Here is a 25,906-nt window from a genome sequence, read left to right on the forward strand (position 1 = left end):
CTATATCAGACAGTGCTCTGCCGCTATTCATAGGGTTTTCACGGCCAATTTTTTTGGAAGTAGGTGGGCAGGTCCTTCTTCCTAGTCTATCTTACTCTGGAAGCTCCACTGAAACCTGCCCACCATAGGTGACTCTGCTGGTATTTGAGATACCAGTGGCATAGCTTTCAACATCACAGCAACATGCAGTCGCCACAGTATGACAACCGACAGATGGGTGGCATGGTTCCCTGACCAGGAAATGAACTCAGGCCATGGCGGTGAGAGCATCAAATCTTAACCAGTAGACCACCAGGGCAGGCCTCACTTCTCTATACCCTCTCTCAAAATCCCAATGCTATATAGTTAATATAGATGATTTGCTTAGTTCATTAGAAGTTATCCTAAGAGCTCTTTAGAAGGATGCCTCAGTACTGACAGCACCTTCTGTCATCTCCTAATCATAGAGGTTATTGTTTGTCTCGCCAGTTTCCTTTTGGATATGAGTGTACTCCTCGTGGGAGTGGTTTAATAAAGTGACAGCAATCCATTTAAAATGAGGAATTTATTTAATGCTTAAAGAATACAGACTAGAAAACCTTAACAATACAGCTGAAAAAAACAAACCCACTCAGGGTTTTTAAGGAAGTCTTCACAGGCATCACAGGCATCGCAGGCATCTGGTTTTCCCTAACCTTTTCTGACGGGGGCTAAGATGAAGAGGCTCAGAATAAAGATAACTCAGAATTTCATCTCTGCTTGTCTAACTATTCCCTTAGCTGGCAAGTAACAACCAGACAAAGTCCTAAAAACACAACAGAGCAAAGATGGCAGCAGCAAGAAATCATCCCTGAGCAGGAAAGCAGCCCCATTACCTGAACAGAGGACACAACCTAGTATTAACCTGCTGTGAGGTAGGCACTTAAATTCACTGTGGCAGGTCCTAGCCCTTGGTAGAAACGAGGTGATGTGTTCTATGTTTTAAGAAATATTTAAAACAAACAGAAGAAGGAAAAGCTAAAACATATGCAAACCAGCTGTATGGCCTTTAGGCTAGACTGTCTACTTTTGACAAGCATGGCTGAATCATCTGGTGACACCATAGAACAGAAGCAATGGAAGTAATTCTCAAATTAATAAAGAGAAGCAAAGTCTCATAGTTGAGTTGGATCTTTGGGCCTACTGCTTTTTTTATAGTCTGTCACTTTCTACATGAGTACAAACTTCCAATATAACTAGCAAAAAAAAGGTTCAGAGAAACAAATAGAAATGATTCAACATGAGGCAACAAAGGAACAGAAACATGCAGTTTCACCCAGTCTTCAGTCTGGATGGTGAATCCAAGGTTTATGTGCCAGGCTGAAGGCTCTCCTCACTTTTCCAGAAGATATTTCAATTCTTCCCGTAGGGAAATGAGCTATAGGGAGAGGCAGAAAAACAGGAAAAATTCATCTGAAATCTTAAGTTCTGTTACTTGATCTAGAATTTACTTATATGAACGAAAAAGAACTACTGAAATTTGGCATTTATTAAGTTATCTTAGTCTTGCAATGTTCCAAAGAACAGCGCCACAGTCAAGAATGAATTTACAGAACAGGGAAGTCAAGATGGCGGCGTAAGCAGACTCGGAACTCACCTCCTCCCATGGACACAGCCAATTTACAACTACTCGTGGAAAATTACCCCTGAGACAGAACTGAAAACTGGATGAGACGAACTCCTGCAACAACGGACAATCCTAACTGAGGTAGAAGAGGCAGAGTCTCCCTTCTGGAGAGGAAAAACGCCGCCTTCACAAGCCGCAGCGCCTCACGGCCGCCGGGAGCAGCCCACAGGTACGCAGCCCTCCCTGGAGGCGCGGGGCCCTGAGCCGGGGAGCGCCCCCGCTGGGGGCATTTTGTGGACCCAGAACAATCGAGACCAGCGGCATAATATCTGCCTTTGCCTGCTACTAAAACATTGGGGAGTACCCCCAGAAAACCCGGTTCACAAAGAAACTAAAACTGGCTCTTAAAGGGCCCACGCGCAAACTCACCCGTCTCAGAAAGCATCCTAAAATCACCAGAAAGAAAGGTGCACAGTGCTGTGGTGAAAAGAGACTCACCTAATAGGCCCTGAGTGCATCTCGGTGAGAGGTGAGACCTCTCCAGGGACTGAGACATTGGCGGCAGAGCCACTGTTGTGGCCTGGTGTGGGCGTGCTGACACAGACGCCATTGGAGTTCTCCCTGGGGCCTGCTAGCCCAGGGTCTGCCCCACCCGCTAGAGCACCGATTTAATCCAGCTCAGCCAGGGCAGGCAGCCCACCCTAGAGACTGGCCCCACCCAACAACAAGCCCTCAGGCAACTTGTGGGCCTGCAGAGATTGGTGACTGGATTCTCTGCAGCCTGGCAACTGAGCCGACTTCAGTGGGGCAGGGTGTGCACAAGGAGCGGGTGGAGAGTGTGGGGCGGTGGTGGAGTGTGTGGGGCTCCCGGCATGGAGAGACTGGGTCCACTTTGGGAGGTCGGGGCGTGCACACGGGGCAGGACTGTGTTGACTGTGTGTGTGGACCTGTGGGCGGCAGGGCTTGTCAGCTGCAGAAGGCTTGTGCTTCTCAAAGACCCACATAGGGGGTTTGCCCCACCTTCCAAAGTCTGAAACAATTGGGTGCTCCCGTGCCTGAGGCCAGCCCCACCCAGCTGCAATCCTCAGAGAGCTGACAAGAGACCTAATAGGCTAGAGGCTTATAGCAATTGTAAGGCCCTGAGTATAACAACCTGCCACACTGGGGGCCTACTCACTTAAAAGAAATACTGCAACACAAATGTGGTATTAGAACTTGCAGCCAACTGTGCTGGGGCTCCCCACACCTGGTAAAGAGACTGAAGGGCCCACAACAACTACAAGCAGCTGAGCATTACAACAGCTGGCCAGGAGCATAACTCGGCCTCCCTGGGCACCTACAGGGAGAGCAAACAGGCCACAACAGAAGGACACACGTAGCCCACATAGGAGTCACCCCTGGAACATTGAGAACTGAGGGAAGCACACTGGAAGCCTCCTAAGGCATCACTTATATAAGGTCACCTATCCAAGAGCAGGAGACGTAGCTGACCTACCTAATACGTAGACACAAGCACAGGGAAAGAGGCAAAATGAGGAGGCAAAGGAATACATTCCAAGTAAGGGAACAGGACAAAACCACAGAAAAGGAACTAAGTGAAACAGAAATGAGCAACCTACCCGACACAGAGTTCAAACAAAGAGTGTTAAGGATACTCACTGATCTGGGGAGAAGAATAGATGAACTCAGTGAGAATGTCAACAAAGAAATGGAAGATATAAAAAAGAACCAATCAGAAATGAAGAATACAATACTGGAAATGAAAAATTCATTAGAGGGACTCAAAAGCAGAGTAGAGGATACAGAAGAACGGATCTGTGAGCTGGACGAAAGACTAGAAGAAATTACCCAAGGTGAACAGGTAAAAGAGAAAAGAATTAAAAAGAGTGAGGACAGTCTAAGGGACCTCTGGGACAACATCAAGCGCACTAACATCTGTGTTATTGGTGTCCTGGAAGGAGAAGAGCGAGACAAGGGGGCAGAGAATCTATTTCAAGAAATAACAGATGAAAACTTCCCTAACCTAAGGAAGGAAACAGACATCCAGGTACAGGAAGCACAGAGAGCCCCAAATAAGATATAACCAAAGAGGCCCACACCAAGACACATCATAATCAAAATGTCCAGAATTAAAGATAAAGAGAGAATCCTAAAAGCCGCAAGAGAAAGTCAAGTTACATACAAAGGAAACCCCATAAGGCTATCAGTGACTTCTCAGCAGAAACCTTACAGGCTAGAAGAGAGTGGCATGATATATTTAAAGTGCTAAAAGGAAAAAACTTACAGCCAAGAATACTCTACCCAGCAAGGTTATCATTCAAAATGGAAGGAGAGATCAAAAATTTCCCAGACAAGCAAAAATTAAAGGAGTTTGTTAACAAGAAACCAGTGCTACAAGAAATGTTAAAGGGACAGATTTAAGGGGAAAAGAGAAGACCACAAATAGGAAAAATTATCTATTTCCATGATAAGAGGGTAATGGATACAAATGCACAAAAAAGAGGTTAGATATGATATCAAAAACATAAAGGGAGGGAGGAGGGGAGTTAAAGAGCACAGCTTTCAGACAGAGGTCAAACTAAAGTGACCATCAATTCTGTATAGAAGAAGAAAGGAACAGGGAAGGACTACTAAAACACTGAGGAAAAAAAAAAGTTAAAAAAACGGCAGTAAGTACATACTTAATAGCTACTTTAAACGTCAATTGACTAAATGCCCCAATTAAAATGCACAGCGTGGCTGACTGGATAAAAAAACAAGACCCATATATATGCTGCATACAAGAGACACACTTCAGACCTAAAGACACTCACAAACTGCAAGTGAAGGGATGGAAAAAGATACTCCACGCAAATGGCAATGAAAAGAAAGCTGGGGTAGCAGTACTCATATCAGACAAAATAGACTTTAAAACAAAAACTGTAAAAAGAGACAAAGAAGGGCATTACATAATGATCAAGGGAACAATCCAACAAGAGGATATAACACTTGTAAATATCTACGCACCCAATGTAGGTGCACCTAAATATATAAAGCAATTATTAACAGACATAAAAACAGAAATAGTAACACAATAATAGTAGGGGACTTTAACACTCCACTTACACCAACGGATAGATCATCCAAACAGAAGATCAATAAGGAAACATTGGCCTTAAACGACACACTAGAACAGAGGGACCTAGTAGATATATAGAGAGCATTCCATCCAAAAACCGAAGAATACGCGTTCTTTTCAAATGCACATGGAACATTCTCCAGGATTGATCACATATTAGGCCATAAAACAAGTCTCCATAAATTTAAGAAGATTGAAATAATACCAAGCATCTTTTCTGACCACAACGGTATGAAACTAGAAATCAACTATAGGAAGAAAATCAGAAAAGCCACAAATACGTGGAGATTAAACAAAATGCTACTGAACAACGACTGGGTCAACGCAGAAATCAAAGAAGAAATCAAAAAATACCTGGAGACAAATGAAAATGAAAATACGACATGCCAGAATTTATGGGATACAGCAAAAGCGGTTCTAAGAGGAAAGTTTATAGCAATACAGGACTATCTCAACAAACAAGAAAAATCTCAAATAAACAATCTAACAATGCACCTAAAGGAACTGGAAAAAGAAGAACAAACAAAGCCCCAAATCAGTAGAAGAAGGGAAATAATACAAATAAGAGCAGAAATAAATGAAATAGAGACCAAAAAAACAATAGAAAAAATTAATAAAACCAAGAGCTGGTTCTTTGAAAAGATCAACAAAATTGACAAACCTTTAGCTAGACTCACCAAGAAAAAAAGAGAGAAGGCACAAATAAGTAAAATCAGAAATGAAAGAGGAGAAATTACAATGGACACCTCAGAAACACAAAAGATTATAAGAGAATACTATGAAAAGCTATATGCCAACCAATTCGACAATCTGGAAGAAATGGATAAATTCTTAGAATCATACAACCTTCCAAAACGGGATCAAAAAGAAGTAGAGAATTTGAATAGACCAATCACCAGTAAGGAGATCGAAACAGTAATCACAAACCTCCCCAAAAATAAAAGTCCAGGACCAGACGGCTTCCCTGGTGAATTCTACCAAACGTTCAAAGAAGACTTAACACCTATCCTTCTCAAACTCTTCCAAAAAATTGAGGAGGGGGGGAAGCTCCCTAACTCATTCTACGAAGCTGACATTACCCTGATACCAAAACCAGACAAGGACAACACAAAAAAAGAAAATTACAGGCCAATATCACTGATGAACTTCGATGCAAAAATCCTCAACAAAATACTAGCAAATCGCATACAACAATACGTTAAAAAGATTATACACCATGATCAAGTGGGATTTATTCCAGGTATGCAGGGATGGTTTAACATTCGCAAATCAATCAACGTAATACACCACATTAATAAAATGAAGAATAAAAACCACGTGATCATCTCAGTAGATGCAGAGAAAGCATTTGACAAGATACAGCATCCATTTATGATAAAAACTCTGAATAAAATGGGTATAGAAGGAAAGCACCTCAACATAATAAAGACCATATATGAGAAACCCACAACTAATATCATCCTCAATGGTGAAAAACTGAAAGCTATCCCTCTAAGAACAGGAACCAGACAAGGATGCCCACTGTCACCACTCCTATTTAACATAGTACTGGAAGTCCTACTAGCCAAAGCAATCAGGCAAGAGAAAGAAATAAAAGGGATCCAAATTGGAAAGGAAGAAGTGAAACTGTCACTATTTGCAGATGACATGATTTTATATATAGACAACCCTAAAGAATCCACCAGAAAACTTTTAGGAGTAATAAACGAATATGGTAAAGTTGCAGGATACAAAAATCAGTTGCATTTCTATACACTAACAACGAAGTAGCAGAAAGAGAAATTAAGAATACCATCCCATTTACAATTGCAACAAAAAGAATAAAATACCCAGGAATAAACTTAACCAAAGAGGTGAAAGATCTGTACACCGAAAACTATAAAACATTGCTGAAAGAAATTGAAGAAGACACAAAGAAATGGAAAGATATTCCATGCTCTTGGATTGGAAGAATTAACATAGTTAAGATGTCCATACTTCCTAAAGCAATCTATAGATTCAATGCAATCCCTATCAAAGTTCTAACAACATTTTTCACAGAAACAGAACAAAGAATCCTAAAATTTATATGGAACAACAAAAGACCCCGAATAGCTAAAGGAATCCTGAGAAAAAAGAACAAAGCTGGAGTTATCATACTCCCTGATTTCAAAATATACTACAAAGCTATAGTAACCAAAACAGCATGGTACTGCACAAAAACAGACACACAGATCAATGGAATAGAATCGAAAGCCCAGAAATAAACCCACACATCTATGGACAGCTAATCTTTGACAAAGGAGCCAAGAACATACAATGGGGAAAAGAAAGTCTCTTCAACAAATGGTGTTGGGAAAACTGGATAGCCACATGCAAAACAATGAAAGTAGACCCTTACCTTACACTATACACAAAAATTAACTCCAAATGGATTAAAGACTTGAATGTAAGACCTGAAACTATGAAACTTCTAGAAGAAAACATAGGCAGTACGCTCTTCGACATCGGTCTTAGCAACATATTTTCAAGCACCATGTCTGACCGGGCAAGAGAAACAATAGAAAAAATAAACAAATGGGAATACAACAAAGTAAAAAGCTTCCGCACAACAAAGGAAACCATCAACAAAACGAAAAGACAACCTAACAATTGGGAGAAGATATTTGCAAACCATACATCAGATAAGGGCTTAATCTCAAAATATATAAAGAACTCGTGCATCTCAACAACAAAACAACTACCAACCCAATTAAAAAATGGGCAAAAGACCTGAAGAGACATTTCTCCAACGAAGATATACAGATGGCCAACAGACACATGAAAAGATGTTCAAAATCACTAACTATCAGGGAAATGCAAATCAAAACTACGATGAGATATCACCTCACGCCCGTCAGAATGGCTATAATTAACAAGACAGGAAACAACATGTGTTGGAGAGGATGTGGAGAGAAGGGAACTCTCATACACTGCTGGTGGGAGTGCAAACTGGTGCAGCCACTATGGAAAACAGTATGGAGATTCCTCAAAAAATCAAGGATAGAACTACCATATGATCCAGCTATTCCACTGTTGGGTATTTATCCAAAGAACTTGAAAACACCAATGCGTAAAGATACATGCACCCCTGTGTTCATTGCAGCGTTATTCACAATAGCCAAGACTTGGAAGCAACCCAAGTGCCCATCAAGGGACGAATGGATAAAGAAGAAGTGGTATCTATACACAATGAAATACTACTCAGCCATAAGAAATGATGAAATCCAGGCATCTGTAACAACATGGATGGACATTTTGGGTATTATGCAAAGTGAAATAAGTCAGAGAGAGAAGGTCAAATACCGTATGATGTCCTTCATTAAGTAGTAGATAATAACAACAATAAACAAACACATAGGGACAGAGATTGGATTGGTGGTTACCAGAGGGGAAGGGGGGAGGGAGGAGGGTGAAAGGGATAATTCAGTACATGTGTGTGGTGATGGGTTGTAATTAGTATTTGGGTGGTGAACATGATGTAATCTATGCAGAAATAGAAGTATAATGATGTACACCTGAAATTTTTACAATGTTATAAACCAATGTTACTGCAATAAACAAAAAATTAAAAAAAAAAAAAGAATGAATGCACAATGCTGCGGCCATGATGCTGTCTTTTATTATGCCAAACTTATAAAAGGAAGCTTTAAAATAGAATATACTTAAAAAAGTAAGTATGCTTGCTGTTAAGAATCTGTACTTCTGGGAAGAGTGGACAGAGGTCACAGCTCACTGTAGGGACAAAGGAGATGGGAATCACTGTGGCCATATTCTAAGAGTCAGAAGATAAGGCAGTTGGGATAGCCCCTTGTCCCACTGAACACACTGGGTCTTAAACCACGTCTTAGCTGCTGCCTCTTGCCACGCTGAGATACCTGGAAACCAGGTCAGAGTCCTGACCAATTAGGAGCCTGATAATGTTTTACTTATCCTGATGCTTTCTAAGTCAGAAGCCTTGAACCTTTTGTGGTGTAGAATTTCCTTTTTTTTTACTTGAAATGGCAAAGTGAGCAATAACATTCAGAGAGGTATACTGTCTGTGGGACAAAGATTGTTTTTGAATGTTATTCAATTTAGGTCACTCCATACCAGTGTGGATTTTCATTCTGTGAAATGAAAGGAATGGAGCATTAGAAAATGATCCTATGCTGCACATCACCTACCAAATTGCTCTAATTGCTGCCTACAGTAATTTAGAGACTCTTTTCACTCAGATGCTGACCATGATTACAACCACCGACTACCCCAGTTCTGTCTCCTTTGTGGGCTCTTTCTCCTCCCGCCAACCCCTAAAGGGAGGTTTTCCCTAGGTTCAGGTTTCTTGCTGTACAGTCAACCTGGCTAACTCATCTATCCCCACAGCTTCAATGATCATTTCTAAGCATGAGCCACCCTCCAGTCTCCCATTTTCAAAAGTGCTTCCAACTCAACATGCTTCCAACTCAACTCATCTTCTCCATCCCCTACCCCCAGTAATCCTCTTCCTGTAGTCTTCATTCTGTTAGTGGCACACCATTTTCCAGTTACCCAGGCTTTAGAATCCTCTTTGTTCCCTTTTTTTGCCCTATAAATCCAATCAGTTGTTAAGTTCTGATTCCTTCTATCACTTGCATATTCCTTTAGTCTCTCCCCACTCCAATTTCTGCTGTATGCTGCTGGCAAAGAAATCTTCCTGAGTTACTCCCCAGGTAAAATGCTTTGATGGATCATTATGATCTACACCAAAAATCTAAACTCTTTAGCCTGGCATCATGACCTTTGAACCACTGTGCATGCTACTTCTATACAGAATGCCCTCCTTTCCCTATCTCCTTATTAAAACCCTACCCACCTTTTAAGGCCCCAGTAAAACACCATTTCTCGATGAAGTCTTCCCTAATCTCCATGGACAAAAGTAAGCTCTCATTCCTTTAATTTCCTATCCCTCTCATGGATCTCTCTCCAACTGGAGGCAGACTGTGTTGTAAGCATTTTATAGCTCCCTACAGAACCCAGCTTAAAGTAGGCACCCAATAAATTGACATTGAATAAATGAGCTATCATAAAGGGGTCTGAGTGAATACAGTTTACAGCTATATTTCTATGTTGAAAATAGCACTCCCCAATACTAACTAGCCAGCCCTGGTGGTCTAGTGGTTAAGATTTGGTGCTCTCACCGCCACAGCCCCGAGTTCGGTTCCCAGTCAGGGAACCACACTACCCATCTGTCGGTTGTCATACTGTGGCAGCTGCATGTTGCTGTGATGCTGAAAGCTATGTCACCAGTATTTCAAATACCAGCAGGGTCACTCAGGGTGGACAGGTTTCAGCAGAGCTTCCAAACTATGAGAGACTAGGAAGGAGGACCTGGCCACCCACTTCTGAAAAAACTGGTTATGAAAACCCTATGAATAGCAGCGGAGCATTGTCTGATATGGTGCTGGAAGGTGAGGGGATGGCGCTAAAAGACTGGGCAGGCTTCAGCTCTGCTGCACACAGGGTCACTAGTTGGAATCGACTAGACGGCACTAACAACAAAAAATACTACTCACATGGATGAAAACAAAGATGTTTAGTGGGTGCCAAAGCAATTTTGGCATTAACTGTTCCCACGACTGTTTGTAACCAGTACTTGGATAAGTGATTTGCTGATGGGGAAGGAATGTACAGAACATAAGAAATGCCCTGGCCTTGGTGGTATGGGGATGGAGGTGGGGGATGGCATCTCTACCTTAAGAGCCCCACGCTCAGCCCATCCTCATAATATGACCTCCAGTTTCTTTTAAATTGTTACTCTCAACAGTATAGAGCTGGAGTGAGCAGACATTTTCTATACAGCTACTTGACCCTCACTTATCCTACATTGCCCTCTTCCCTTTTCACTCTGCTCACTCTCTTGTGGCTGTCAATAATACTGTCATTCAAGTTAGAAATCTGGCATACATCCTTAACACTTCCTTCTCCTACAACACCCAGCAATTGATCCAAGTCCCATCAATTCTACCTTTAAAGTACATGCTCTCATATATGAATGTTCGCAGCAGCATTATTCATTACAGCCAAAAAGTGGAAACAATAGAAATGTCCATCAGTGAATGGATAAACAAAATGTGGCATATCCATACAATGAAGTATTATTCAGCCATAAAGTGGAATAAAGTACTGATGCATGCCACAACTTGGATTAATCTTGAAAACATTTGCTAAGCGAAAGAAGCCAGATGCAAAAGACCATATATGTTTTCTTCTATATGAAATCACCAGAATAAGCAAAGTAGGCTAGTAGAAAGTAGATTAGTGGTTCCCTAGGGCTGGGGGGTGAGAGAGATTCAGAAGAAATGGGGAGTGACTGTTAATGAGTACAAGTTTCTTTTTGGGGTGATGCAAATGTTCTAAAATTGACTGTGGTGATGGCTGCACAATTCTGTGAATATACTAAAAGCCATTGAATTTTACAATTAAAATGGGTGAACTATATGGCATGTTAATTAGATCTCAATAAAGCTGTTGTTAAACATTTTTATTGCAGTTAAAAAATATATATTCTTTCCATATCCATTGCCACCACCTTAGTCCAAGTTACCATCATCTCTTATTAGACTACCAGACAGCCTCCTAACTGGCCACCCTGCTTGTAGTCCTGCCCTCCTACAATCCATTCTCCAGATAATAATCAAGGTGATCTTTAAAAAGCTTAAATGTGACTTTCTTGCTTAAAATTCTTCAAGGGCTTCCCATTGCACTTAAGACTAAAACTCATCCTTCGCATGGCCTGCAAGGAACCATACAATATGGCCTCTGCCTATTTCTCCAACCTTATGTTAAGTCACTCTCTTCCTTGCTTTCAATGTTCCAGAGGTCCTCAAAGAGGCCAAATTCTTTCCCAATGTGGGCCTTGGCATATGCTCCACCCAAGAGGCTCTTCATCCCCTCTCTGCCTGAACTCAAGGATACTTCAGGTCTCAGCCTAATTATCACTTCCTCAGAGAGGGCTAATATGATCCCCCCAATTTAATTCAGGACTCTCTTTATTCAAATAGCACCACTGACTTTTTCTCCTTCACAGCGCTTCTTCACAGTTTGCACCTTTATATTTGTATGATAATTTGTCTCCTGTCACTCTTCCCTGCTAGACTGTTAGCTCCATGAGGACAAGCATTATATCTGTCTTATTCAGCAACACTCTATGTACATCCACTGCTTTTCACTTAACAGGCATTCAATATCTGAATGAATTTTCACAAAGACCTTGTTTCAACCTGCTACCGTCATTTAGAAGATTTGGCTACTACTATTCCTGTGACAGAAACAGCCAGAAATGAGATTGGGGGTGGGGTGGGGGGATTCTTTGTATCAAATGTTTTCTGGTTAATTTGAAAACACACTTCTCACCTGCTCATTTTTTTCTTTTTCCTCTAACTTAAGCTGCTCCAGCACAGACTGTAAATGATTCTGGAAAACAAATTGTATAAATGATGAATGCTGAGTCTCAAAGGAAAAGAGAACCAAGAGAGACAAAGAGTTTGGCAAATAATTTGATAAGTAAGAAAACTGTCAGTCGTAATAAAAGAGCACTATTTTTAAAGGATTTAGAGTATAAAAACTGCACCCCCTAACTACAAGGCCATCCGATTTGAATTTATAAACCCTACACAGCATTTTTTTTATTGCCCTAAAATAAATAGTTGGAATGCTTTCATGTTACCTTTTTCTAGTTTAGCACAAATCCTTTGACTGTGGTGAAATAAAGAAACTGGTTTAGAATTTGGTGCTGATGCCTTCATTTCCCTGCACTAGGGCAGAATATTATTATTCCTAATTAGTACTGCATGCAACAACAATCATAATAATACCATATATCTGTATCTTTCAAAGTGTGTCCACATCTATTATCTCACTTGGTTATTCTAAAGGACAACACTCTAAAAGGTGTAGTTCTGTGTAAAGTTGCTCCCCTTTGATGACTACAGCTCTACAGAAAACGATATACGGCAAGGAATTTTCAAACGCTTCAGAATTTCCCTCACTATAAAAAGGGAACCAAATATATCCTAAACATACATTTTCCTTTTGTTGAAATGTGTATTAATAAAAATAAAGCAAGGCGGGCCGGCCCCGTGGTTTAGCGGTTAAGTGCGCGCGCTCCACTACTGGCGGCCCGGGGTTCGGATCCCGGGCGCACACCGATGCACCGCTTCTCCGGCCGCGTCCCACATACAGCAACTAGAAGGATGTGCAGCTATGACATACAACTATCTACTGGGGCTTTGGGAGAAAAATAAATAAATAAAAAATTTAAAAAAAAAGCAAGATATTTGTTCTTGTTCAAGCATCCATCATAAAATTTAAAAATGAAGGTAGTTAATTCTCTTTCACTGCAATGAATACATTTTGGTACAAACAACAGGGTTCAATCTATGCCCTATCACTTACTGTGGTCCTTGGCAAGTTACTTAATCTCTTTGAATTTCAATTCCTTATCTATAAAATGGGAATGATGACACTACCTATAGTTCAGAGATGCGAGGACGGAATGAGATGATGTATGTAAAGTGCTCAGCTCTTTATGTGCCTTTCACATAGTTACTGCTCAGTACTGATGATTATTATCTCAGGTCTCCTGGTCCCTTCACAACAATGCTTATATGAGATGATCAAAATTACTCACATAAAAGGAAATAGGGTTCTCTTTTATTCAGGGTTTCTAAGAGGTTGTTTAGGTTCACAAATGAATAAGAATGCTGCACAGAGATGACATGAATGGAAACACAAAAATGGGATTTTGAAATAAGATATCAAGATATCTTTATACCAGCTAACAAGAATTTACCTTGAGCATCAGGTTTTCCAATTTCATGATGAGATTTTTCTGTCTTTGTGCTTTGCACTGAATCTCCAGGAGCTTTTTCTCCATGTGATGAATCTGCTTCTGAATTTCCATGGCTAACAGAGATAGACAGAAACTTTATGTATCTAAACACAGGCTAAACTAGTTGACTGAGATCTAAATCAACTAAAACTCCACTACACATCTGAACAGCAGCTTCTCAAACTTAGCCTTGCATCTCACATGTGTTTAGAGTCGGTCTTGAGCACTGCCAGTCACTCTGTCCCATCCCTTTGCTTTTTCCTCTAACTTACCTATTGAACTGGCTCTTTCCTTGGCCTCATGCTGGCCAGGTTCAATGAACTTGGCCTGTAGCTTCCTTTCCACATCCTCTTCATAATAATCTTTCTCCTCTTCCTCATCTTCATCATCATCGTAGTCATCTTCCTCCTCTTCATCATCGTCATCATCCTTATCACTGTTACTACTAGAATCACTGAACATCTCCCGAAGCATCTCACATTCTATTGGTTTTAAGCAAGTGGAAGTCGAAACTATCTGAAGCTTTTCAAATGACTCCCAGTCTAGCTGCAATTATACTCCCTCCCCTCAAATTCACTGATTAACCAATGAATTTGACAAATAATTTTCTCACAGGAAGATTATTCCCTTCATAAAACAAGTACAGGAAATGCAAAACACTCACATTCACTCATGTATTCAATGATGAAGACATTCAGAGACTCTAAGGGCCCATAGAAATTTAGAATACCAGGGATGGATGAGAGATCACAACACCAATCTGAAACCCCTAAAGCACTGAAGGACCAATAAGAGAAAAGAAGGGCAAAGGCATCCTGTTTCTGTGATTGGCCAGGATGTCTAGGGAGAATGGTCTGACACACAGTTAACACCTGCCCTCTCTGAAGCTCCTGCTTTGCCTTTATTAGTGTACCTGATGAGACATGACCCTGCTTATAGCCACTCATTCCTGGGGATATCTTAAAGCCTGGGATGAAGCCTTGACTTTCTATTTCCTTGGTTTCATCTTCAGCAATGACTTCCCATCCTGAAAAGAGGGGCAGTCAAGGAAAAAGCAGAAAGAAAGGAGAAGGCACAGTTGAAAGGGAAGAGGCTCTTTGGCTGAAAGCGCTATTTAATTTAGTCCACTTCAGGCCATTTGGATCTGGATTCCTAGTATGGAGAAGTGCCTTATATTGGATTACACAAGTAAATAAATTTCTATTACATGAATTTACTGTTCCTAGCTAGAAAGTACCATTTCCAAAAATCTTAAGTTCTACACGTCAAAATCGGAACACAGATACTAGAGGTGAGGGCCTGTCAGCAAGTGCATATGGGGTGGAAGAGATGACACAGAAAATATAGTATAAAAGGATACGGGTACTGACAGCTTCAGCATCTGAACACAGCAGTTTTTTCACTTCCTTTTCCACTTCAGGAGATTCAATGTACTGAACCAAAGTGGGGGAGAAGGGAATACCAGGAACGTCATTTAACACCCTGTGTTTTGCAGGAATGCCTTTTTCCTACATACAAATGAATTCAAACAATTAGGCCTCTTTAATATCCCTCCAACCAAATTTCCACTTTAAGTAATGCTATTTATGAAGAAATCTTTGACCAGGGTCTAGATTGTTGTGCAGTAAGCTAACTTTTTTCCCAATCAAATTACTTGAGACATTTAATCTTTTCAATTTGCAGCTGAATGTTAAAGAACTCTCTCAGAGGCACAACCTTTAGGTCTCAGTTATTAATTATTCACCTTGACCCAAACTGGCAAAGAACTATAATTCCTTATTTGTTATTCAGAAGTAATTTGGTTTAAAAATCCAAATTCCCAGATGTCACTTCCCCACATCTTTATTATTAGAGATTTTCCTATAAAAATTGGGTGTTAGTTACATGTTCTCCCTTAAATCCAGTTTTAGATATCTCCACAGCAAGCAATTCGTCATGGTACAAATAGAAATTAGAACTTTGAGGGGGAATAAGCAATTGCAAACAATTGCTGGTAAAAGTGAACCCTGGCTTCCAAGAAATGGCTTTTTAAATAAATATCAGAGAAAAAAGCACATTAGAATACACAGGGTCACTGGCCAAACTGTATCCTTTCCTCTAGGAGTTATCAGACATTAAACAATGAATTCATTTTTCAGTGAATCGAATTCAGTGTATGTGTATGGGAGTGAGAGTTAGAGGTGAGAAGGAAGGCTTGAAAGTAACCTTTATGATTTCTTTGAAATTAATGAGCTATGAAATAAAACACACTAAGGGTAAACAATAAAGTTATATTATGATTGCTCTACCTCAGTACAGTTGATTTCTTCAAAATCAATGAGCTATGAAATAAAACACAATAAACAATGAAGTTATATTACGATTTTTCTACTTCACTAAAGCTTAAAGAGTTCTAAAAGTATTCTTAACTTAGTTTTACATTTAGTAAGCACTCAATGAATGCTGTTGACTGACAGTATAAAAGCTAAGGCACCCGTGTTCATAGATTGAAAGACTCAACATAGTAAAGCTGTCAATTCTCCCCCAATTGATCTAGAAGTTTAATGCCATTCCTATCAAAATTCTAACAAGGTTTTCTATAGACAAAGACAAACTTATTCCAAAATTTATATGGAAAGGTACAAGCTCTAGATCGACTAAAACAATCTTGACAAAGAAAAATAAATTGAGAACATTCTTTCTGATTTCAAGACTCATTTTATAGCTATGTTGTGATACTGGTGGAGGGATCAACACACAGATTAATGGAACAGAACAGGGGACCCAGAAAAAGACTCACACGAATATGCCCAACTGATTGTTGACAAAGGTGCAAAAGCAATACAGTGGAAGGATAGCCTTTTTAAAAAATGGTGCTGGAGCAACTAGACGTGCAAAGGCAAAAAAAAAAAAAAAAGGAAGCTTGAACTAAACTTCGCATCTTTTACAAAAATTAACTCAAAAATGGACCGCAGGCTTAAACGTAAAACGTAAAACTGTTAGAAAAAAGAAACAGGAGAAAATCTTCAGAATCTGGGCTACGCAAAGACTTCTTAGACTTGACACAAAAAGCAAGATCTTTAAAAGGAAAAATCAATAAACTGGACCTCATCAAACAAGAAACTTTTGCTCTTTGAAAGACCCTGTGAAGAAGATGAAAAGACAAGCTACAGACTGGGAGAAAATATTTGCAAACCAGATATCCGACAAAAGACTAGTATTTAGAATATAAAAAGAACTCTCAAAACTCAACAATTAAAAAAAATCCATTTAGAAAATGGGCAAAAGGCCTGAATAAACATTTCACTGAAGTGAATATACAGATGGCAAATAAGCACTTGAGAATATGTTGAACATCATTAGCTATCAGGGAAATACAAATTAATACCACAATGAGATAACTACACATCCATCAGAATGGCTGAAATAAAAAACAGTGATAACACCTAAAGCTGGTGAATATGTAGAGAAATTGGATCACACACATCCATTGCAGGTGAGAATGTAAAATGGTACAGCCACTCTGGAAAACAGTATGGTAGCTTCTTATAAAATTAAACATGCAGTCACCATACAACTCAGCAATTGCACTCCTGGGCATTTATCCAAAAGAAATGAAAACTCATGTTCAACAAAAACCTGCTGGCAGCTTTATTTATAATAGTCAAAAACTGGAAACAACCCAGATGTCCTTCAACGGGTGAACAGTCAAACAAACTGTGGTACATTCATACCATGGAATCTACTCAGCAATAAAAAAGAATGAACTATTGATATGTGCAAAAACTTGCATGGTTTTTTAGGGAATTATGCTGAGCAAAAAACAAAAAGACAGTCTCAAATGTTATACATTGTATGATTCCATTTATATGACACTGTTGAAATGACAAAATCACAAACATGGAAAACATATTAGTGACTGCGAGGGCTTAGAGACTGGGGGTGTGGGGTGGGAAGGAGATGGGTGTGGCTATAAAAGGTCAAAATGAAGGATTTTTGCAGTGACAGAACTGTTTAGAATCTTGGCGGTGCAGGTAGATACACCGACATACACATGGGATAAAATTTGCATAGAACTAAACACATGCATGCACACACACAGGAGTACAAGTAAAACTGGAGAAATCTGAGTAAGATTGGTGAATTGTAATAAGGTCAATTTCCTGTTTGTGATATGTTCTATAGTTTTGCAAAAAGTTACACAGTATCTCTCTTTTATTTCTTACGACTACTTGTGAATCTACAATTATTTCAAAATAAAAAGTTTAATTAAAAAAACAAGCCAAGCCACAGTACTCCCGTAGCTTGCCCAAGGTTCTACAAGTCTGAGGTAAGGTTAGGAATATAGCCACAATTCCCAATTCTCAGGTTCTGGAATGGGTTCCCTTTAAAACTAGATCTTGCAATTGAAAACTAAAAGCATTAGCAGAAGTTTCAAATGACACATCCAGATCCCTAAACGACTAGCCTATAACTTCAAGGATCAAGTCTGGTTTTGTTCACTGCATATTCCCAGTTGCTAGCACACAGTGCCTGACATTTAGCTTACACTCAATAAGCGTTTATTGAACACATAAATGAATAAATTAATCCCTAACTGACTGTCTCCCCTTCCTCCGCCCCACTCATAATCCTCTTCCAATCCACCCAGTAGACACAGAAATAGCATGCAACTAACCTTTTTTGTTGTTTTGCGGAATCTTTTCTTTCTGACATTCTTAAGTGGTGGTGTAACTAAAAAAAATTCAACATGGTGAAACATATATATGCCTGATGGTAGCCACATATCTATCTGAACTTGATAAAGAGAAAGGTCATCTTATAAGCCACTGGCTCATGACATGGCTCATTCTTTTAAGGGTGTCTGGATGCCTAATGAACCAATCACCTCAGTGTGGTAACAGGTCCCTGGCTCACAAGTAATTAGGATTCAGCAGATATATGTAGGCAGCCAGAATGAGCTAGGGGCTGTTGACTTACTGCCATGCTTCCAGACATATTTTTTCTCGCCCTCTCTTTCATTTTTTGCGATTACTTTAAGATCAGTAGAGGTAGTTGGTTCTTCCGGGGAAGAGTGGGGATCACCATCAGCAGTGCATACAAGCATCTACATTTAACAAAGACAAAGAAGTTGACTATGGCCATAAATCTTGAGTTAGTAATGAATCGTGATCATTCTTACCACCAGAAATCCTGGAGCATAGAAGTAAGGAGTATGTTACTTGGCATTTCCAGAAAACCAAGTTATTATATACATTCATATTCATTCTCTCTCTGTGTGTCTCAGCAACACTGTATACGGACTCTGAGTTTTTTTTTTAGCTCGAGTGCTTACCACTGCAGAGGGAATATGTTAAAAACAGATATATCTTAGCATTTTGATTTAGAAAAGAAACAAGAAATCAACAGTAGAGATGATGAATAAGAATCAAGGTAAACCTCCCAAGTTAAAGCATGCTGCTTTAGCAGAAAGTTCAGAAGAAGATCCCAGATGTTCATATTTTTCAAATAACGAAAGTCACTATAAATGGCAAACAGGAGGCTCTAAAAGCTATTTGGATAAAATAAAGTAGTGGAAAGTTATGGATCAAACACCAAACCAGACCGTGACACTGTATTCCTGTGCAATTGAGCTGGAAATTAGAAATAACGAGCAGCCATTCACCAAGTGGAAAGGAGCACTGATGGAAAGAGAAAAGGAAGGAGAAAGGGATTTTTTGAGAAATACCCATACCTGGGAAATATCCGCTGTTTTATAAAAGGTTTTTTTATCAAGAGTTTTCAGGCTTCCAATAACACAAGGCAAATCAACCAGGTTAGCAGTTAGTGAGACATCTTCTACCTCAACAACTGCATGACGTCCATCAGCTGAAGAGAAGTAGGAAAGATTAAAGTTGACGTCTTCCCAATGTACTCTTTTTTTTTGTAGCATTTATTTATTTATCATTTTTTTATTGCGGTAACATTGGTCTATAACATTGCATAAATTTCAGGTTACATCATTATGCTTCTATTTCTGCATAGATTACATACTTCCCAGTGTACTCTTAAGCCTCCTAGGGTTTGAATAACGAAGATGTACGTGGGACGGACTAGTCTTTCAGTGAAACCTACTCTTTCTCATAATGCTAGAATTGTGTATGCAATTAGTAACTTCCCAGGGAAAAGAAGGCATAGTACATGGGGCTCTTTTTTCCCAGTTTTTGTCACTCGATCAAAAGTAGCTAAGTTTCTTGGTAATGGTTGTGAACTAAACGTGGATGAAGTAGGAAATGTTTCATTCTCATCCTGAAAAGCAAACTCCATTCATTCAAATCCATTCATTTTGACACTATTAGAAGCATTCAATTGTGTCATTGTACATGGGTATTTTTAAAGGTTTGGATGAGGGAAGGGTTGATCCTAGAATTGAGCTAATAATTCTCAAGTTATAATCTCTAGTTAGCATCACAAAGATAAAATTCTACATAATAGTCATATACTGAACATGTATATATACATTCATATATTGACAACTCTGAATCCTGCCCAGATGTCTCAAACATGAATATCTTTTGACACAAGAGGATTCGAGTGTAATCTTCTAATATTAAATGAAAAGAGAAAGATGCAGAACCATGTTTGACATAAGCCTTCTGGTGTAAATTAACTTTAAAAATATAGAGAGATTATTTAAATGTTGGTATTATGCATAAAAATTTTGTCTGTAAGGAAAGACAAGGAGAAATGGTTATTATTAGTTATCTTTGGCACTGAGGTTGGGGCACTGTGAGGGAGAGTTTCAATTCTCCTTTTGAACTTTTCTGTCTTATTTGAATTTTCTAACCATGAACTTGTATTACCTTTTTTTAAATGTCAATAAGGGCTACCTGAGTGGTGGGATTATGGGTCACTTTTTATTTTCTTCTTTATATATTTCTCTGTATTTAAAAAAACCAATAAATATTATTTAAAAGAGAGAAAGATATGTCACTTTTGTAAACAAAGGGCAGTACATTCATTGGTCATTCTCCTGCACGGTCAGAAATCACAAAGCTTGGGTGTAGGAGACAATCAGCAGCATGCAAATCCCACAATTGACTCCCAGGTTCTTCCTTATACGCACTATGGTAATTACCTCAAGTTGCATAATTTCTACTTCCTTTCCTCAAAAGACAAGAGATAGGAGTGACTTCAGCCTCTCTTAGACTCCAGCAAGGCAGAGACCACATGCTACTCTTTGTCACATCCTTAGTATCTAGTATAGTGCCTTGGCACAAAGTAATCCCTTAATAAATTACTATTCAATGTCCAGTGAATGGATATTAACTACTTACGAGATAAGTCAATTTTTAGTTTATCCTTCATGGCAACACTTGTGGAATGTACTATCTTCCTTACAGCAGAAGCATGTTCCTAAAAAGGAGTTAAATTGAAACATCAGAAGGGTGAATTGTCTACTTGGCAGCTAATAGAATAGATATTCAGAGACAGTCCTCCCTTAAACAAAACCTTAAACCTCTCAAACGTTAGGAACCATGTCATGTACCATGAGATACCATGCATTGTGTAAGTCAAGTTAGGATGAGGCTGACTCTAATCTCATTGTTGTCTCTAATCTCATTGTTGTAAAGTAGCTATAGTTAATGCCTTCTCCTAGCTCTACATTCCTACCTCTCACTGCTGCCCCTCAGCTGTAGTTGCTAAGGAAAGGCTTGGCTGTAGTTTGCTGGGTATATTAATTAACCCTAACTGGGGAAAAACCTTTCTGAAGCTCATCCTTAATATAGCTTTCTTAGACTAAATGATACCTGAATACAGGTATCAATGGGGAAGAGACCCTAACACGATGTTGAGATGAGCTTCGACAGCCTTGTATGGTGGTGAATTTGAGGAGACAGCGCTGATCCCTTTCATTGCCTCTTTTGAAGTGACAGAAAGGATTTTAGAAGAGTCTTATCTTGGCTCTCCAGTGAACAGGCCGTTAGTGTCTGTGATAAGTGACTGAATCCATCACTGTCACAGCTATTTGCCAGGAAATCAACCCACACGATAGGTGGCATATATAGGATGAAAGAAATGCTGCTAAAAGAGTACACACTACGACAGGACTGCTTACTAGAACATGATTCCTGGGAAACAAATATTTTCAGTTTTTATGGCCTGCCTTAAATAGAAATGCTACAGAATCCAAGCAGAACTAATACTGATATACTGAAGATATTTAGTCTGAGATACAAGGGTTTCTTACCGGAGGCAGACGCAATATAAATTGGTTCTCAAGTTCGTAAGGAGGTTCATCCCGGCTTCTATTCATCTCTTGTTTTTAAGTTCATGAAAACAAAAACAAAACCAACAGAAAGTCACCAAAAACTCCTCTTGCTCCCTCTGCTGACCACTTATGGTAGTACTGGTTAAATTATATAAGATCTTGCTTATAACCCTCACTGGAATGATGTGTGTACAGCTCTGAAATACCTTATTTGACATAACTTGATTATTTCTAGATGTCACCTTATCTCCCCTCCAATATGTGCATATTTTCCAAAGTTAATCCCAATTACATGATAACAAATGAAGTAAGAGTTGTTATGAAATATGATTTAGTCGTCTTAATGATATTCTTAGACTCAGATAAAGGACTACAATTCATCAACACAGTGGTGGCTACTGAAGCAAACTCTGCAGCAAAGAGTCCCAACCAAAGGCTGAAATCAACCAAAACCACTGGCAGAAGTTTTCTATGATGATTTGAAGGAAACAAGAAGTTAATTTTCAATATTTCCTTCACCTTAATGGATTGGTAGGAATTAAGCCCATGGGAGAGCAGGCAGCTTTTTATGACTCTAGAGCCAGTATCAACAACTTTGAGCTACCTTCGGGAAAAGTAAGGAGTCCAGTTCTTAACGGCGAGGCTCTCTGTATGAGTACACTTAACTTCACGGAATAGATGCATTCCTGAAGGGGTGATATGAAAGAACGTAAAATCCCATTTGATTTATTCATCACTAACACGTACTGCATGAATTCATCACTAACACGTACTGCATGAATTCTATGTGCCAAGCACTACATTGAGTGGGTTGGGTCTATTATTTTTTTTTTTTTTTTTTTTTTTTTGTGAGGAGATCAGCCCTGAGCTAACATCCGCCAATCCTCCCCTTTTTTTCGCTGAGGAAGACGGCCCTGGGCTAACATCGGTGCCCATCTTCCTCCACTTTATATGGGACGCCGCCACAGCATGGCTCACCAAGCAGTGCGTCGGTGCGCGCCCGGGATCCGAACCAGCGAACCCCGGGCCGCCGCAGCGGAGCGCGCGCACTTAACCGCTTGCGCCACCGGGCCGGCCCCCGGGTCTATTATTTCATTTAATCCTCACAACCAACACTTATTTGAAGTACCCCTAAAAGCTATTTAAAGGAATCCTAAGATGGATCCCTTTATTAAAAAAATACACCTTCTGTAAAGTGAATTATCTCCAAATGAATCTTTATTTTTAATCTTATTTTCCACCTATTTGGGATACATCTGTAGTGGCTTGCATTTTGGGTTTTAGGGCCCACACTTTCTCTGAGGAAATTTTTTCTCAAAGGTGGAAAGAAAGCAATGTACATATATGAAACCTGACAAAGTTTTCTTATGTTCTAAGGACACTATGCCATATACCAAGTTACAAAATCTTATACCTTAAGTTAGATTAAAAACTCCAGTTAATGTACAGCTCCTAATACCCTGTAAACCATTAACTGGGCTCTGAGTTTTGAATTTGAATCTCACTTAAAAGCCCTGGAACCTTGTTTTTAAACACATACAAGTGAATCTGAGACACTATTACAATGAAATCACTCACCAGCTATTAATTCAGTCGTTTAGTATGACTTCAGAAACTACCAGAAAGGCACAGAAAGCACAAGAGAGGTCAGCAGCGGAAAATCAGAGATCCAGGATGAGAGAGAGAGAGAGAGAGAGAACGAGAGAAAAAGAGAGAGAGATTGATTATCTGTGATAGTCATTTCTTCTTTTCCTGCTTCATACAGTTATACACACACACAAATGCAAAAACTCAATGTAAATGTAAGGAAAAAAGTTAACTAAAATAAAGTAAATTAAATAAAAAAACTTAGGGCGGGGCACATGGCATAATAGAACAAAGAGTACCAAACACTTAAGGCTGGGAGTAGAAATACAGATTATTTGAAGAACTAGCTGCTAAGCATGATTTTATCAGATCAGTAGCAACTTTTAGATTTCTCTGCAGAACTAAGACTAGGCATTTTGTTCATTTCAATGCCTTTCTGGCAACTCCTCTCTTATGAAAGAAAGAATTTAAGAGCTGAAACTATTTCAGAGAAGGTGGACAACGCTAGCTGAAATGAGATTTAATTACTTTTAAAAATTTGTTACCTGCATTTACCCAATTAACTGGTTATATCATATTTATTTAAAAAAAAGAAAAAGGCATCCACTTTTTTCCACCAAGCATTCTTTGGTACCTAATTAAATTAACAGGACCAACCGCTCTCCACCGTTCACCCTCAGCTCCATCTCGCCTCAACGGTGTTAGAATCTGAATTAGAATTATAGCTAGCTGGAGGGCGCCTGACAGCACGCTCCAGGCAGCACCAGTCAGCTAACCTAAATTGGTATTTTCTCAAGTTCATAACCGCTGGCTGCAGTTTGGAGGCAATGACCACTCCATCCTTAACCTAGGGGCACTAAGCTTCCAAGGGAAGCGTCCAGCTCCTAGGTTTTGATCCCGTTTCCCTGGAAAACCTCCTGCTGGGCCAAGGGGCCCTAGCCTTCGCGCCTCGTAGTCCTGGCGGGCTGGGGAGAGGAGCGCGGCGCGCGGCTGCCCGGCGCTGACCGCCGGCTCACCCGCTCCTCCGAGGACGGCAACCCGACCGGGACGGAAAGGCCGCGCGGGGGGCTTGCCTCTCTGCCCCCGGGGGGTTCCGGCGGGGGCTCCAGCGGGCCGACTGCGCGTCGACAGGTAGGAGGCGCGCGCGCCGCCCCTCCCCGCCTCGCCACGCCTCCGCGGCCGCCCGGACAGAGGGCGGCCTCGAGGGGGCGGCCAGCTCGCCGCGTGCCCGGGCGGGAGGTCTGGGAAGGCGCCGAGCGCGCTGGGGACGCCGTCGCTGAGGGACCTCGCGGATCAAGGCTCCAGAACAAATTCCCTTTACCCAGGGGCGACCTTGGGGTCGGCCACACGAGTTTCACCAGTACACAGCGATATTGCTCCTCGAATCCGTTAGGTTGGACCGATTTGTCCAGTGGTGAGGCGACCTCGCTTGGTGACAAATACACCGCCGCGAAAACCCATTAAATAACTAGATTCTGCGCCCAAACTACTCTAACATAATTAGCTGCTCCCTTCTCCTCAACAGAGTCACTACTGTACATCTTTTGGACAGAAAAACAAGCTACGCCGCTTATTTCTCCTAAAGTGGGGTCGCAGTACAAATAAACTTCTAACCAGTTCGCTTCTCCCCAAGAAGATCCTAAACTTGTGGGAAAAAACTTAAAGCCACTTACCTGTCCCTTTCAGTAAGTTTTCCAGCGGAGTGCCGGCAGCAGCCTGGGCGCCGCTTTCTGCGTCGGCTTGGGCGCCATGGTCTGCAGGAGTTTGGCTGCCTTGGTCGCCGGCAGTTTCGGCGCCACGATCGCCGGCAGTGTCAGCTCCAAGGTCCACAGGACTTTGGGGGTCGTGGAAGCTCATTACCTCTGATGTTGAAGCTGTTGGTGTTGAATCCTTTTCCGAAGGATTGGGCAGCTGTCCCTCAGGGCACTTCATGGTGTACCGGTAGGTCATAAAATGGCTTCCGTTTAGTCATGTGACCTTGAAGATTCCAGAACTTTCATAAAATGAGGTCAACCATATCCTCCTTAAAGACACAGGGATAATATTAGAGACATTAGAGATACTTATTAGAGGTTATAGTCGTGAAGTCTCTACTGCCTAACACTTATCTAAGCCATAAGGAATAAATATTTGGGGAAAACTAATTATTGTACAATCATTTCTTCTGGATACATGATTTTTTTTTTTTCATTCTGTGAAGCTAAATTACCAGAGCTTCAGACCTAGACAAAATCATTTTGGCCCCTTTTAGAATCCATGCACTGATCTTTATTTTGGCATTATGTCGTGGGGCTACATCCAGGGTTGTAATACAAAATAGACCAATGAAATTCATTTTTCATTTACTATAGAATATTCTTGAGGCATTTATTATATCAAAAAATAATTGTTTAATAATAACTCAAAGGAAAAAATTCTATTCTCAGTAACTGAAATAGCTGAGTAATTGTGTGTTTTGAATCACATGCACAATGTGAATTATGTAATTAACTTTTCTTGCAATGGCTGCTAGGAAGC

At 40.2% G+C, this 25,906-nt stretch overlaps 1 protein-coding gene across 3 annotated transcripts; it reads right to left on the minus strand.

Moving 5' to 3' along the window:
- Positions 1-508: 508 nt before the first annotated feature.
- Positions 509-25,372, minus strand: TAF7L (TATA-box binding protein associated factor 7 like). Of its 3 annotated transcripts, none has more exons than XM_058536344.1 (13): positions 25,063-25,372; positions 21,782-21,849; positions 20,868-20,946; positions 19,286-19,419; positions 18,532-18,658; positions 18,230-18,285; positions 15,861-15,893; positions 14,933-15,005; positions 14,486-14,599; positions 13,845-14,054; positions 13,534-13,646; positions 12,096-12,155; positions 509-1,396 (listed from the first exon to the last, which is right to left on the minus strand). In XM_058536344.1, exons 1-13 carry the CDS (start codon positions 25,337-25,339, stop codon positions 1,352-1,354), a joined length of 1,389 nt encoding a protein of 462 aa, XP_058392327.1. In that variant the 5' UTR covers positions 25,340-25,372; the 3' UTR covers positions 509-1,351. The 3 variants fall into 3 exon arrangements, with proteins under 3 accessions (XP_058392327.1, XP_058392325.1, XP_058392326.1); XM_058536342.1 differs by having other exon boundaries at positions 14,933-15,080; XM_058536343.1 differs by lacking the exon at positions 509-1,396 and adding an exon at positions 8,330-8,830 and having other exon boundaries at positions 14,933-15,080.
- Between the last annotated feature and the right edge of the window lie 534 nt (positions 25,373-25,906).

This window comes from Diceros bicornis, chromosome X (genome assembly GCF_020826845.1).
Source record: "Diceros bicornis minor isolate mBicDic1 chromosome X, mDicBic1.mat.cur, whole genome shotgun sequence".
NCBI lineage: Eukaryota > Metazoa > Chordata > Mammalia > Perissodactyla > Rhinocerotidae > Diceros > Diceros bicornis.

Bases quoted from the DNA above. Each gene is read 5' to 3' on its own strand.
- TAF7L (XM_058536342.1), bottom strand. From the start codon at position 25,339: ATGACCTACCGGTACACCATGAAGTGCCCTGAGGGACAGCTGCCCAAT. The intron at 15,894-18,229 runs GTTAGTTGCATG...TTTATTTCATAG, and splicing joins TCCGCAAAACAACAAAAAAG to CTCATTGATTTTGAAGAAAT. The intron at 15,081-15,860 runs GTAGAGCAATCA...ATTTGTATGTAG, and splicing joins AAGAAATCAACTGTACTGAG to GAAAAAGGCATTCCTGCAAA.